General features: G+C 41.9%; 1 protein-coding gene across 2 annotated transcripts in view; it reads right to left on the bottom strand.

Moving 5' to 3' along the window:
- ANKH (ANKH inorganic pyrophosphate transport regulator) overlaps nt 1–16,180 on the bottom strand; it is a 180,069-nt gene that overhangs the window by 40,578 nt on the left and 123,311 nt on the right. For both annotated transcript variants that reach the window (XM_077269709.1, XM_077269710.1), the window contains exons 5-7: nt 5,298–5,468; nt 1,054–1,188; nt 223–315 (exon numbers count right to left, since the gene is read on the bottom strand). In XM_077269709.1, coding sequence (XP_077125824.1) covers nt 223–315; nt 1,054–1,188; nt 5,298–5,468 — 399 coding nt within the window. The remainder of the gene's footprint in view (nt 1–222; nt 316–1,053; nt 1,189–5,297; nt 5,469–16,180) is intronic.

Raw genomic sequence — 16,180 nt, 5'->3', positions numbered from 1 at the left:
AATGTTGACCTAGGTTTCAATGTGGAACAAACCTAAGAAAAACTATTGTTCATCTTGGACCATGAAATGGACACGGGGAGTAATCTTTTAAACATTCCTCTGCATTTAGTTGTAAGTAGGACTAATAATAAGTGACACATAAAACATAGGCACTCGTAGAAAGGTATCAAGTGATGGGGTTCAGACCAGACGGTCAACCAAGTGGAAATGATCTGATTTTACCTTGTCAAAGGCAGGATAGACGGCCCGGATCTCTGTTAGCCAGCCATATGGCATATGTCCAACAGGGTACGTAGCGGTGAGGATTGCCACTGCCTGTAAATTAAGAAGATGGACGGTGATTCATTAGGAAGAGGGATGGCTCCATATTCACATGCTATAACTAATGGCTCTTCATCACAGGACAAGCTTAGCACCAGGAGACACAGATCCTGGCATCTAATGGAAAAACATTCTGCTTAAGAGGATCGTAAAGAGACATACCTTATTCCTCGAGATGTAGTTATTGGCTTGTATTTCTAGAAGTGGTTAATAAGGCCAATGAGTGGTACATGTGTAAAAATGCTTGGAGGAACGTACAAAAAAAAACTGCTTTTCTTTGGAAAGCTTCTATTACTAATCTGCGCATTTCAGGTTCATACCAATCTTATCTTCAGGACATCTTGAAAATCCAGTTTGTCAATTAAAGCTGTGGATTTTCAGAGTATAGGTCACCATTTCCAAGGGGAACTTTAAGTCTGGAAATAGTCAAAATTTGCTGAAGAGATTTTTCCCCTGTTTAAGTTCTGTTATAGAAAATCTGTACCGTATCTTACGCAAGTTGATGTACCCTAAATCTTAAAGTATTATTTGCTCCTTTAATTTCTCTAGTTCTACACAGCAAAATTTGTTTTTTTACATGACCCCTATACTGGATTCTGAAGAATTCGAAAGGGGGTGGATGCTGTACTCGGCACAAATGGCATGTGGGTTATAGATAATTTAGTGATAAAAAAAGTATCATTGGTGAAGAAAAATTGAACTTGATAGACCTTGGTCTATTTCCAGCCTTACCTCTGTTGCTGCAGCACTACCACCAAGATCACGAGAAACAAAGAGGTTAACAATGGGCCTGCTGATCCGCTGAGTAGCCAATATTAGTGCTAACGGCCACCAAAAACTCAGCATCTTTCTTATTGTGGCATCTCCCTGCAGGGTAAAAGAGAAAACTATTCTATTAGAACAATGCACCGGCAGCTGAGGAGTACAACAGTACATGGACTTTTCTCGCACCTCTCAGCTGATACTGCTATTTCCAAAGGTGAAGCCTTCAAACCAGTTCATAAGCAGAAAATAGGAGACAAAAAACCACATGGAAATGTTTTTCTGCTGCCATTAAAAAGATTCAACGTAAGCAGCTTAAGCTCATCTCCGCATAGAACTGCTTCAAAATAAGACCATGGAACAGGATAGCATACAGAGTGCACTAATTGTTAAAATTACTATAAATGATGTCTATACTAAACTACTATATGACCGCCTGTCAACCCCTATTGCTATAGGGGTTGGTTTTTCCCCACCTTCGTATCCCACCCCTTCCCTTTCGTCCCTTCCTAACTTGACCTTCCCAGTTAAAATCCCAATAAAAATATTTGAAAAAGAAAATTACTATAAATGATATGTTTCGAAAAAAGACATTCTTCCACCCAGATTTAAAAATTGAGCTACTAATAAAACGTAAACAGTGATAATTATTCAAAGGGTTACAAATAGTGAACCACTGAGTTTGTAATGGACTGCAATGCTATTATCCACTCTAAGCACTAAGAAATAAATGATAAAAACCTCTGATACGCTTTAAGGAAATCTCAAGCGTCAGTGAATGTGAGAAAGTTTAGGGGCGATGAACACTTATAAATCATATATTAAATCACCACTCCAGTCTTTTTTTTTAGCGCTGGAGTGGTACTTGTAATCTAAGGTCCTTTACTGTAGGATTATACTCATCTGCTGCCTTCACCTTACATCGGCGCTGCAGCCCCATCTTGTGACCGCGACTTCTGACTGGCCAGAAGCCAGTGGTAACAGTAACAAACTCTCAATGCAAGTCGATGAGATCCAGAACTAGAATCTCAGATCAGAGCTTTACATTGAAAAGTGATTTTCAGCTCACTGGAGAGATTCGGCAGGTCAAAAGCTGCAGGAATCCGACCAGAATGGCGGTGATAGATGGTCTAGACATCGAGAGGTAAGGATAAGACCGAGGGCAGGGATCTTAGATTAGAAGCACCACTCCAGCGCTGCAATAATAATAAAAAAAAAAACTAACAAAAAAAAAAAAAAAAGACTAGTGCTTTAATATACTACTTAAAATGTATTGTAGCTAAAAAAGGTAATTCTGAGTGGAGAGTCCCACTTCAAGGGAACCTGTCACCCCCAAAATCGAGGGTGAGCTAAACCCACCGGCATCAGGAGCTTATCTACAGCATTCTGCAATGCTGTAGATAAGCCCCCGATGTATCCTGAAAGATAAGAAAAAGAGGTTAGATTATACTCACCCAGGGGCGGTCCTGGTACGATGGGCGTCGCGGTCCGGGGCCTCCCATCTTACGATGACGTCCTCTTCTTGTCTTCACGCTGCGGCTCCGGCGCAGGCGTGCTTTGTATGCCCTGTTGAGGGCAGAGCAAAGTACTGCAGTGCACAGGTGCCGGGAAAGGTCAGAGAGGCCCAGCACCTGCGCACTGCAGTACTTTGCTCTGCCCTCAACATGGCAGACACAGTACGCCTGCGCCGGAGCCGCAGCGTGAAGACAAGAAGAGGACGTCATCCTATGAAGATGGGAGGCCCCGGACTGTGACACCCATCTGATCGGACCGCCCGCCCAGGTGAGTATAATCTAACCTCTTTTTGTCATCTTTCAGGATACATCGGGGGCTTATCTACAGCATTACAGAATGCTGTAGATAAGCCCGCTGCCGGTGGGCTTAGCTCACCTTCGATTTTGGGGGTGACAGGTTCCCTTTAAGAAGACCTGCCAGTTTCCCTAAAAAATGGGATTTAAGTGCCTTGCAAAAATCCCTGAGCTCTCTTGATTCTGCAGCTTCTTTCCATTTTCTGCTGTGTCGCCCCATTGCAAAGATATTCACATGTGTTGCTTGTGGAGTGCAGTATGTGAAATCTCTGCTTTCAGTCCAAGTGGGCGTTTCTTCAGAGCCTTCGATGGGAGCCTATGCTTCCACTCCTCTCTCCCAGATGCTTCCAATCACAGCTCGGCAGCACTTGAGACTGCTAGATCAGCTGCCAAGGTGTGATTAGCAGGATCTCAGAGTGCACACCCCCAGAGAAAACTCTGAAGAAATACCCTATTGAACTATAAGCAGAGATTTCATATACTGCTGTCCAGAACAAACAGACATGAATATAGTATCTCTACAGTGGAGCAACCCAGCGAAAAATGAAAAAAGGCTATAGAATCAGGCCAGCACAGAGGTTTTTTCAAGTTATTTATAGAAGTACTTCCATCAAAATTGTTATGTGCTTAATATATTTCAATCACCATATGATATAGCACTGTACTTACAATTGTTCACTTTTCCCTGCTACCCAGCTAATTCTTCTCTTTTCCATTAGGTCTATGACATCATGTGATTAAAAACGGACTAGTTGAATCCTTCTAAGTTCCATGTAGAAACAGGAGGTCAATTTTCCCTAAATTAGTCATGAGTCACTGCAAAAGTCCCTGATCTGGGGGGAGGAGGAGAGCAGCTGGGTCAGGAGTTGAACAATGATAAATGCAGGGAGAAGAGACTTCACATTTGGACATTCAGCAGAGAAAGAGAACAATTATCTGGGTGGAAAGGCAAAATAAGCAATTGTAAGTACACAGTGGAATATTTTAAATAAAAGGGGGGAGTTACCAGTGTGAGACAAGTAACTAACAGAAATTTACTTTGTCTTCTTGCAAACACATTTTTGCAGCTCTTGAGCACTGCTATATTGCAATAATATTACTACCCTGTCTGCCTGTGAGCTGGAAGCTGAGAGGAACCTGCAGATGTGTCAGGTATAATCACACACAGCTCTGCAGTGAGATCAAGAGAGCAGAGAGCGGCCATTACACATCACACTGGCAACCATTACATCTCGCACTAGTAACTCCCCCTTCATATAAAATAAGCTCTGGAGGCAGACTTATCTTCCAGGTACAATCCTCCCCATAGCCTGGAAGAGGTCATTTATATAGAGTGATAAAACATGATTTAGCAATAATAAGGCATCGGATATGAGGCATACATGGATGACTTTTCTCAGCAGTCTATACCTTTATGTCCATATTAATACCTCAGATAGGTCAAATGTGCTGGCACATTCCCTTTAACTCAAAATTTTGGAGCAAGTGAGAGGTCCTTTTTAAAGGGGACCTGCCAGGAGATTCATCATGGCCAAGCCACAGGCAGCAAAATCAGACTCTGGTGGCATTACTGCAGCGATCTTTACTCTTCGGAGTAGTCATTCTAGATGAATAGGTCCCGACCGACTTTTCAAAGTTTTTTTCTCTGAAACACCTCAGCGTCCCAGTGAAAATCATACACGGTTGCAATAACGCAGGCAGTGTGGGATTCATGCCGCCTGTGGTTTCAGAATGGCTCGGATGACAGGTTCCCTTTAAAGTGTAGCAAGAATCATTACCAACATTGCAATCCAGGGCTCATAACCAGTAGCCAAGTGTTGGTGCAGTGCATCAATCAGTACCAGCAGGTATAGCATGGGCATTTGCTGCGTCAACACCTGACAAACATCTCAATGCAAACCAGCCATAGCGTATTACTTAGGAGGACCAAAGATATACACTAGGTGTTCTGTCTCCTAATGAATAGTTACGCTGTAAACGTCTATGGTGCTGAAGATGCCCTTTTGCCTTTACTTGATTTTATTCTGGAAGCCAAAGTTTTCAACGTCACCTTGTACAGGTGTAGGCAGATCACCATTTTGGCTGACAGCGCTCCCAACTGATCCGTATCATACACATGGCACACTTTGCTTAGCTGAGTATTCATGTTCTCATTATGGGGAAAAGCGAGAAAGCTGCTAACAGACATTCTGGTTGCCGCTTAGCTACCAAGAAACCTAAAGGATGGAACATTAATGTATCTTTCCCATTCCTTTCGGCGGCCCCCATTGATATTAGACTGGTACCACCAAAATTGGTTCAGCTGACTTTTCTCCAGTTAGTGGGCGTTTAAAGTCCCAAATGATGCTAGTCCGATCAGTTACTCCGAATGTATTCTGGGGAGCATTAACACTATCACACACTTACCCCCAGCTCTGGTCCACTGCTCTCTGGAATCTTATCATGTATGTTTTTATAGTATCCCAAACACAATGTGGTGCAGCGCACAAGGGCTCCGATGTATAAGGAGAGGATCGGGATCAGAAGCGGCTCCCTGCATTCCAGGTGACTATGCAGCAGAATAGCAACAAACACAACCTAGAAAGGAGGGAAAAAGCAACATGGATTATTGATGTGTGGGAACATCATGCGCAGGCTGTGCACCTGCCATTATAAGAAAGATTAATAATACATGAACATTTCATCACGTAGAGCAAAGACTAAACACTCCTGTTAGTAGAAACAATATATTACTGATACTTTTACATTCCAAAACGAAAATGCCATACAAAGCTTTCCTGATGCAGCTGCTACATGGCTCCTTTTCAGTATAGATCTTGATAAATAAAGGTACAGTATATGCAAGAAAATGACCACTAACTTAATGTACAAGTATAGCATTTCAACATCAGATATCAGCGTCACAACCATTCAAAACGTATGTAATTCAGTTAAAGAAAACATCTATGAATAACAGGTTGTAAAAGCCTAATATTCACTTAGGTCTAAGTGGAAACGTTTCTCCTTGTGGAGAGTGACATACCAGCTCTGGCATGGCAATGTAAGGAGGCTTATTCGCCGTGTAATGCTCCTCTGGGGAATGTAATATGCATATTGCCTGTTCAGGGAGGAAGAGGACTTGAACTCTATAGCGCTTCTTGCTGGAAGCAGCGATCCAACAAGTCACTATCAAACCTTTAACAAGTCTTGCTATATGACTTGGGATAATAGCCAAATCAGAATCTCAATTTCCAGTGTTTGGGGTATTGCCCCTCATCAGTGGAAGGTATGAGAATTGATTTTGCTAGGTGAGAGGCTCTGGACTGAGGTCTAAGGGGTAACGTTTTTCTTTGTGGAGAGTGACATACTGGCTTTGGCATGCTAATGAAAGGAGGCTCATTCGCCCTGCAATGCTCCTCTGGGAAATTTAATAAGCAAATTGCCTGTTCAGGGAGGAAGAGGACTTGAACTCTATAGTGCCACCTGCTGAAATTCGAATAGCAATACTCTATAGCACCACCCTTTGGAATCTTAATATCAATCATCCTCTCCCCATAAAGCTTGTATTGGACCATGTAATAGGGCCTTGTTAATAAATAGTCAGCACTTGTTTATGGTCCGAAATTTGATTGTCTAAATGGACCTTGGGTTTACACATGGGGAGGAATTCGTCATCCCCTCTGTGGCAGTTTTCTCATGTTGAAAAGTCTCAATATTTGACACAAGTAGAATATATAAAATTTGTGACTTTTAGCTCTGTGTGCCGGGCATGCATATCGTCATGTGACAAGTTTACTATAACGTAGACAAAGAATCTAGAAACGGTTATAGCTGAGCTGAAGTCTAAGAGCACTGTTTGGGCTCGAAACATGTCCAGCGACTATATGGTAGCTTCCATCCAAATGATGTAATTTATCGCTTGCCAGCAGTTTTCCAAATTTTAATATGTATAAATAAATTTTTGATACTTTTTATTCCTGGAGCTGGATTTTTCTTTCCATGTGCATATAGCTGAGCTATACACTTGTCGCAGACGTGTTAAAGAGGCATGCACGTCTTAATAAATTTGATACACCTTGCTATAGCAGATCTTGGGTGCGAGACTGGCATATGTTATGAAATACCAATCTTCATAAATTATCCCCACAAAAACTGAGAGAGCAATAAAGAACTGCACAGAAAAAAAATAAATAAAATAAAATATATATATATATATATATATATATTTATATATATATATATATATATATATATATATATATATATATATATATATATATATATATCTCGTCAGTGATAATGCTGGAAAGATCATGCCAATCCCACCGCTGCCACCAATTTGTCTGTTCATGCAACTCTGCCTCCAATAGTCAGGATAATTACGCAATTGACTGACGAGTGATGGACGAGGCCACGGGTGTTATTGGGGAACTCACAGTAAGCATATGCTATGCACACCTCTGATTACAAAGCATTGGAATATATATATACACTGCTAAAAAAAAGACAAAAAGGGAACACTTAAACAACAGAATATAACTCCAAGTAAATCAAACTTCTGTGAAATCAAACTGTCCACTTAGGAAGCAACACTGTTTGACAATCAATTTCACATGCTGTTGTGCAAATGGAATAGACAACAGATGGAAATTATTGGCAATTATCAAAACACACTATAAAAAAGGAGTGGTTCTGCAGGTGGGGACCACAGACCACATCTCAGTACCAATGCTTTCTGGTTGATGTTTTGGCCACTTTTGAATGTTGGTTGTGCTTTCACACTCGTGGTAGCATGAGACGGATTCTACAACCCACCCAAGTGGCTCAGGTAGTGCAGCTCATCCAGGGTGGCACATCAATGCGAGCTGTGGCAAGAAGGTTTGCTGTGTCTGTCAGCGTAGTGTCCAGAGGCCGGAGGAGCTACCAGGAGACAGGCCAGTACACCAGGAGACATGGAGGGGGCCGTAGGAGGGCAACAACCCAGCAGCAGGACGGCTACTTCAGCCTTTGTGCAAGGAGGAACAGGAGGAGCAGTGCCAGAGCCCTGCAAAATGGCCTCCAGCAGGCCATAAATGTGCATGTGTCTGCACAAACGGTTGGAAACTGACTCCATGAGGATGGTCTGAGTGCCCGACGTCCACACATGGGGGTTGTGCTCACAGCCCAACACCCTGCAGGACACTTGGCATTTGCCACAGAACACCAGAATTGGCAAATTCGCCACTGGCGCCCTGTGCTCTTCACAGATGAAAGCAGCTTCATACTGAGCACATGTGGCAGTCTGGAGAAGCCTTGGAGAGCAATCTGCTGCCTGCAACATCCTTCAGCATGATCGGTTTGGCAGTGGGTTAGTAATGGTGTGGGGTGGCATTTTTTTGGAGGGCCACACAGCCCTCCTTGTGCTCGCCAGAGGTAGCCTGACTGCCATTAGGTACCGAGATGAGATCCTCAGACCCCTTGTGAGACCATATGATGGTGCGGTTGGCCCTGGGTTCCTCCTAATGCAGGACAATATCAGACCTCATGTGGCTGGAGTGGGTCAGCAGTTCCTGCAAGATGAAGGCATTGAAGCTATGGACTGGCCCGCCCATTCCCCAGACCTGAATCCGACTGAACACATCTGGGACATCATGTCTCGCACCATCCACCAAAGTCACGTTGCACCACAGACTGTCCAGGAGTTGGCGGATGCTTCAGTCCAGGTCTGGGAGGAGATCCCTCAGGAGACCATCCGCGCTTCATCAGGAGCATGTTCCTGGCTAACAAGACTTAATACTTGGTGGCAAAATCCTTGTTGGCGAGCACAGCAGTCAGACGCTTTTTGTAGTTGATGATGAGGTTTGCGCACGACAGGAGGAATTTTGGTCCACTCCTCTTTGCAGATCATCTCTAAATCATTAGGATTTTGAGGCTGTCCCTCGGCAACTCGGAGCTTCTACTCCCTCCATAAGTTTTCTATGGGATTAAGGTCTGGAGATTGGCTAGGCCACTCCATGACCTTAATGTGCCTCTTTTTGAGCCATTCCTTTGCTGCCATGGCTGTATGTTTTGGGTCATTGTCTTGCTGGAAGACCCAGCCGCGACCCATTTTTAATCTCTTGGTGAAGGGAAGTAGGTTGTCACGAAGGATTTTACAGTACATGGCTCCATCCATTCTCCCACTGATGCGATGAAGTAGTCCTGTGCCCTCAGCAGAAAAACACTGCCAAAACATAATGTTTCCACCTCCATGCTTGACAGTGGGGACGGTGTTCTTTGGGTCAAAGGCAGCATTTCTCTTCCTCCAAACACGGCGAGTTGAGTTATTTCATCTGGCCACAGCACCTTCTCCTTATCACTCACAGAATCATCTAGGTGTTCATTGGAAAACTTCAGACGGCCTGCACATGTGCCTTCTTGAGTAGGGGGACCTTGCGGGCACTGCAGGACTTTAAACCTTTACGGCATAATGTGTTACCAAAGGTTTCCTTGGTGACTGTAGTCCCAGCTGCCTTGAGATCATTAACAAGTTTCCCCCCGTGTAGTTTTAGGATGATCTCTCACCTTCCTCATGATCAAGGAAACCCCCACGAGGTGACGTTTTGCATAGTGCCCCAGATCGATGTCGATTGAGTAATTTTGTATTTCTTCCATTTTCTTACTATTGCACCAACAGTTGTCTCCTTCTCACCCAGCATCTTACTTATGGTTTTGTAGCCCATTCAAGCTTTGTGCAGGTCTACGATCTTGTCCCTGACCCTTACAAAGCTCTTTGGTCTTGCCCATGTTGTAGAGGTTAGAGTCTAACTGATTAGTTCTGTGGACAGGAGTCTTTTATAAAGGTGACTCTGTAAGACAGCTGTCTTTAATGCAGGTAACGAGTTGATTAGGAGCGTCTAACTGGTCTGTAGGAGCCAGAACTCTTAATGGTTGGTAGGGGATCAAATACTTATTTTCTCACTGCAAAATGCAAATACATTTATATAATTTATACAATGTGATTTTCTGGATTTTATTTTTGATATCCTCTCAATGTCAAAATTAACCTACCTTTAACCCCTTAACCCCTTCCTGACGTCGGACGGGATAGTACGTCCGACGTCAGGTCCCCTGCTTTGATGCAGGGCTCTGCGGTGAGCCCGCATCAAAGCCGGGACATGTCAGCTGTTTTGAACAGCTGACATGTGCCCGCAATAGCGGAGGGTGAAATCGCGATTCACCCGCCGCTATCAACTAGTTAAATGCCGCTGTCAAACGCAGACAGCGGCATTTAACTACCGCATCCGGCCGGGCGGCCGGAAATGACGTCATCGCCGACCCCCGTCACATGATCGGGGGTCGGCGATGCTTCAGTATTGTAACCATAGAGGTCCTTGAGACCTCTATGGTTACTGATCGCCGGTAGCTGTGAGCGCCACCCTGTGGTCGGCGCTCACAGCACACCAGATTTTCTGCTGCATAGCAGCGATCTGATGATCGCTGTTATGTAGCAGAGGCGATCGAGTTGTGCCTGCTTCTAGCCTCCCATGGAGGCTATTGAAGCATGGCAAAAGTAAAAAAAAGTTAAAAAAAGTGAAAAAAATAAAAAAAACATAAAAGTTTAAATCACCCCCCCTTCGCCCCAATCAAAATAAATCAATTAAAAAAAATCAAACCTACACATCTTTGGTATCGCCGCGTTCAGAATCGCCCGATCTATCAATAAAAAAAAAGCATTAACCTGATCGCTAAACGGCGTAATGAGAAAAAAATCCGAAACGCCAGAATTACGTTTTTTTGGTCGCCGTGACATTGCATTAAAATGCAATAACGGGCGATCAAAAAAACGTATCTGCACCAAAATGGTATCATTAAAAACGCCAGCTCGGCACGCAAAAAATAAGCCCTCAACCGACCCCAGATCATGAAAAATGGAGACGCTACGAGTATCGGAAAATGGCGCGATTTTTTTTTTTTTTTTTTTTAGCAAAGTTTGGAATTTTTTTTCACCACTTAGGTAAAAAATAACCTAGTCATGTTAGGTGTCTATGAACTCGTAATGACCTGGAGAAGCATAATGGCAGGTCAGTTTTAGCATTTAGTGAACCTAGCAAAAAAGCCAAGCAAAAAACAAGTGTGGGATTGCACTTTTTTTGCAATTTCACCGCACTGAATTTTTTTCCTGTTTTCTAGTACACGACATGGTAAAACCAATGATGTCGTTCAAAAGTACAACTCGTCCCGCAAAAAGTAAGCCCTCACATGGCCAAATTGACGGAAAAATAAAAAAGTTATGGCTCTGGGAAGGAGGGGAGTGAAAAACGAATACGGAAAAACGGAAAATCCCACGGTCATGAAGGGGTTAATGACCGCCAATACGTTTTTTAACTGACCTGAGATATAAGAGAATAGCATCCCCATACAGGTGACAATCCAGCAGCTGTCGGCTGTACACTATTGCTGACAACTGGCTGCATCAGCCACCATCAGTGTTTGCACCGTCCAAATCTGTTTAACCCCTTAGATGCTTCTGTCAATAGTGACTATTATAAATGGTTAACAGAGTGTGAGGCTTCCTCTTTATCCCAGTTGGTGCCCTCAGATCATGATTGTGTAGTCCTGATGTTTGCCATGGGAGTTCACGACCAAATAGCGGCCTCAGAGCCTGATGGCTGTAGTAATCTGTTCAGAAGTTAGAGGCATTTAGGTGGTAAAAACACATTTTCATTTCTGCCACTTTGCATTAATTCCTGAAAAGCACCTGAAGGGTTAATAAACTGCCTTACCGCAATTTCCAATATGTCAGGGGGTGCCATTTTTAAAATGGTATAACTTATGGGGGGTTTCCCAATATATGGGACCCCTAAAGTCACTTCAAACATGGATAAGTCCCTAAAAAATAAATTTTGTAAATTTCCTTGAAAAAAATGAAAAATTACTGCTACATTTTTAAACCTCCTAAAATGCTAACAAAATAAAAGAACATTTTACAAATGGTGCTGATGTAAAGCAGACATGAGGGAAATGTTATTTATTAATGGTTTGCTGTGGTATGACTGTCTGAATTAAAGGGATAATCATTCAAAGTTTGAAAATTGATAATTTTTTAAAATTTTTCTCAAATTTCTGATATTTTTTTTATAAATAAACGCAAAACATATCGACCCAAATTTACCGTTATCATAAAGTATAATGTGTCATGAAAAAACAATCTCAAAATCACTGGGATTTGATGAAGCGTTCCAAAGTTATTACCACATAAAGTGACACTGGTCAGATCTTAAAAATGTGGCTCCGTCACTGAGGGGTTAAAATTATAGACTGTTCTTGTCTTTGTTTTTATATATATATATATATATATATATATATATATATATATATATATATATATATATATATATATATATATATATATATATATCCACACGTACACACACACACACTATATGGGAAAGAGTGCCTTTCCTGCAGGATTTACATCAGGCTTTGGGTCAAAAGGTGACATTAACAGTTGCCACATACAAGCTGAATTTTTTTGAGGGATTTTATTCTCTATTTTACATGACAAGAACTAATGCAAGACAACCCAAAAAGTGAAGCAAAGAAAATGCAACTAGTATAAAGCAGAAAGCTAAATCTTGAAATAGTCACAATCAAATGGTTTAATTTAATGCTGATGTTTTCATAAAGGGAACCTGTCAAATGGTTGAGAACGCCGAAACCACGGGAAGCATCAGGGACCGACATGGATGTTTCACTCCAAAGTGTAGTGGCCTTTCAGAAAAAACAGTTTCAATGGGGGCAGCGGCTGTCAAACATGAAGAGTCAGGTGGGGAAGACGCCAATAGGCACATACTTCCATGACTAAAATCCATGTCACGTGATCCCGGGCCGACCCCATTTTAATATTTTCTCTGAAACACTGCAACATTTCAGGATGAAACATACATATTTCAATAAAGGAGCCAGATTCTGATCTATGCTGCCCAAGATTTCAGATAAAACCCGACAAAGAAACAAAATGAACATATACCCTGCTGTAATTAAATAAGTAAAAGCAATATTGCAAATAAATAAATACGGCACTTAGTAAACACTGTTTTTGATTAAAAAAAGTAAAAGCCATCCCACCAGCATCACGGTCCACCCAAATTCGGGATGGTCCTGACCTTAAGGGTATGTGTCCACGTTCAGGATTGCATCAGGATTTGGTCAGGATTTTCCATCAGTATTTGTAAGCCAAAACCAGGAGTGGAACAATTAGAGGAAAAGTATAATAGAAACATATGCACCACTTCTGCATTTATCACCCACTCCTGGTTTTGGCTTACAAATACTGATGAAAAATCCTGACCAAATCCTGATGCAATCCTGAACGTGGACACATACCCTTAGTATTAAAACCTTATCATGCGTCAATGTGACATCAGTGTGAATAAGGGTTGAGCAGGACCAGGTCCTGAACATGGACACACAGCAAATGGGAAGCTATTTAAATGTAATGTCCAGCTCAATGGAAGGGAGGTCATACCCTTACCTGCACTAAATGCAGAAACCTGAAACTAAACCGAAAAAAATGAACTGGAGTAGAAGTTGGTATGCATGCAGAATAGGAGCATGTTCATACTGGCCACTAAACAGACAAACCCCAAGACAGAAACAAAGAACATATACCCTGCATCCATACACCCTGCCCAAGACCTCTTCAGCATATGGCAGGTTCCCTTACCATTAATATACATGTAGCATGAAAGCAAAGTAGACACAAACATTATGCAGGTATTCGGAAATAGACAGTAAGCAATGTGTCAGACATGCCTGACCGCAAGGGCCGGTCACACGGGTAGACTTTCCCATGATATGACAAGCTTTCTAAGATTTTGCAGCCAGCACACTGTCACCGTATGTTACCTATGCGCAAAGTAGCTTTAAGGAATGAAGACCAGCTACCCTGAAGAATTAGGGAACATGGTAAGAGGAAGGTCATATTAAATAATTAAAGTTGTATGTCTCCAAAATATTTCTGACCATATACAATTTTTTATGGAAAAAAATCTAATTTTTTAGCATAATAAAAGCATAAAACAAACAATGGCTTAGCATTAGCTGCTAACAAAAGTGAATACGGTAATTATAGAGCAAAAAAACCTAACTGTTTAGACTAATAGTTACCAAAGTGCCACAGACATAAGGATTATAGCTTACAATTGTGTAATAATTAACAAAAACTGTCGGTCAAAAATTATGATGGACAGAAATGGTAAAGTAGACAACACAAAGGAAAAAAATACTCCACTGCAGGACTGCAATGCCCAATAACGAGTCCATAATCCGAGATTGGGGAAATAATACTCTGGCGGCAAATCCATAGCCGTGATAAGGATTTCCCAGAGAAAGACAATCAGAAAACAAAGCAATGTACACAGCTTACCAGCAGTTAATGCCAGTATAAGGCAAAACAATGGGAGGATATGGAACGGAATTAGTGCAGGGACCTTTCAGAGATTAGCTTTGGGTTACAAGGCAACTAAAAGCTCAGTGTGATTTGTGTCAAAGTCAGTGTTACAATAATTAATCACTTATAAAGGGGGGAATAATACAATTTCAGAATCATAATTTCCACTGTTATTAGGTTATCAAATGCTGGTATTGAACTTGTATCTAAGGTTGAAACTATCAAATCTCGGAACAACTGAATTTTAAAGTATCCAAGAAACCATATAGTATATACACCATAAAAGACTATTTTATTAAAGTTTATAAACATGCATTAAAATATAGAAAACTGAGTATCACTACTAAAAGCAGGAAAAAATTATTAGAGGATCCTCAGATTGTGTACAGCTCTCAAATATAAATGTATGCACGAGAGAAGGGTATTATAAATATATGCCCCAGTAGGACTAAATTAAATAGAGTCAGTCTGGATTAGTAGAATTTTAATCAAACTGTCTGAAATGTGTTAGTCAGGGAATAAGAGACTAACTAGAAGTAAGGTGAATGAGTCCTGTCTTGCGGCCCCTGTCCTACCAGTCCTGTCCTGCCGGTCTTGTCCTGCCGCAGGACAGGACCCATTCACCTTACTTCTAGTAAGGGTCAGCTTATCTCATGCACTTTATCATATTCTGCTATTTGTACCTTATTCTGCCTTGACAAGCATTCCTACCACACAGGTACACCACTCTGTACGTGCACAAACAGGTGGTAATGTCAGGAGCCTTGATTTAGTCTCATATTCCCTGACTAACATGTCAGATAGTTTGACTAAAAGTCTACTATTCCAGACTGACTATTTAATTTAGTCATACAGGGGCATATACAACAGGCATTCATAAAAGATTTCCCCTGACCCACTTCTATTTATCAAAGGACGCTGAAACTGCACATGTAATGATATAAGTCTCTATAGGTTACGTGCCAATTTGCAACTCAGAACTGATACAGGTCTTGATTTTACAGGTGCTGAAATGGTGTGAGGCTTGATAATGGACCCAGTGGAATACAGATTATAAATACAGTTTATCGTGATGATTCCCCATCATATAATGTAGTCAAGAACTGGCATTGTCAATTCAAATGTGATCAAACTTCAGCTCCAATTCCAGGGTAACCCCACTCTACTATTGATGAACACACCATCCAGCCAGTGGAGGTTTCCATTTTGAAAAATTGCCAAGTAACCATTCGCCACCTAGCCCAAAATGTCAAGATTAATGTGTGGTACGTGGAAAAAATCATCCAAGACCATCTTCACATGCATAAGGTATCCACTGACTGGGTACCCTGGCTGCTCACACCTTCCCAGAGGCAGAAACGAGTCAAATGCTCTCAGGCTCTATTGACGATGTGCCATGAAAACTAGGAGGACTTTTTCAACATACTGATCACACAAGATGAAAACTGGGTCCATCACTGTGATCCTGAGGGTAAAGTCTAGTCGATGCAATGGAAGCATCATGACTCACCGCCCCCAAAGAAAGCAGGTGACCAACCCTCAGCAGGCAAGGTCATCCTCACAGTATTTTGGGACCAGTAGTATTGATGGATTTCCTAGCAAATGGTACCATGATCACTGGGACATACTATGCTTCACTGCTGTGGACATTGCGGCAGGCCAACAAAACCAAGAGACGTGGCTTGCTCACCAAAGGTGTCCGCTTTCTGCAAGACAATGCACCAGTTCACAACTCACATGTTGCCCAAATGGAAGTATGCTCCTGTGGCTTTGAAATTCTACCTAATCCCCATTATTCACCTGAACTCGCACCATCGGACTTTCACCTCTTCCAACAATGAAGGTATTTTTGAAGGGCAAGCCTTTTCCAGATGATGAGACTCTATTGGAGCAACCT

This window comes from Ranitomeya variabilis, chromosome 6 (assembly GCF_051348905.1).
Source record: "Ranitomeya variabilis isolate aRanVar5 chromosome 6, aRanVar5.hap1, whole genome shotgun sequence".
NCBI classification, from domain to species: Eukaryota; Metazoa; Chordata; class Amphibia; order Anura; family Dendrobatidae; genus Ranitomeya; species Ranitomeya variabilis.
The sequence above is the reverse complement of the archived record's forward strand: the minus strand, read 5'-3'. Positions and strand labels throughout refer to the sequence as shown.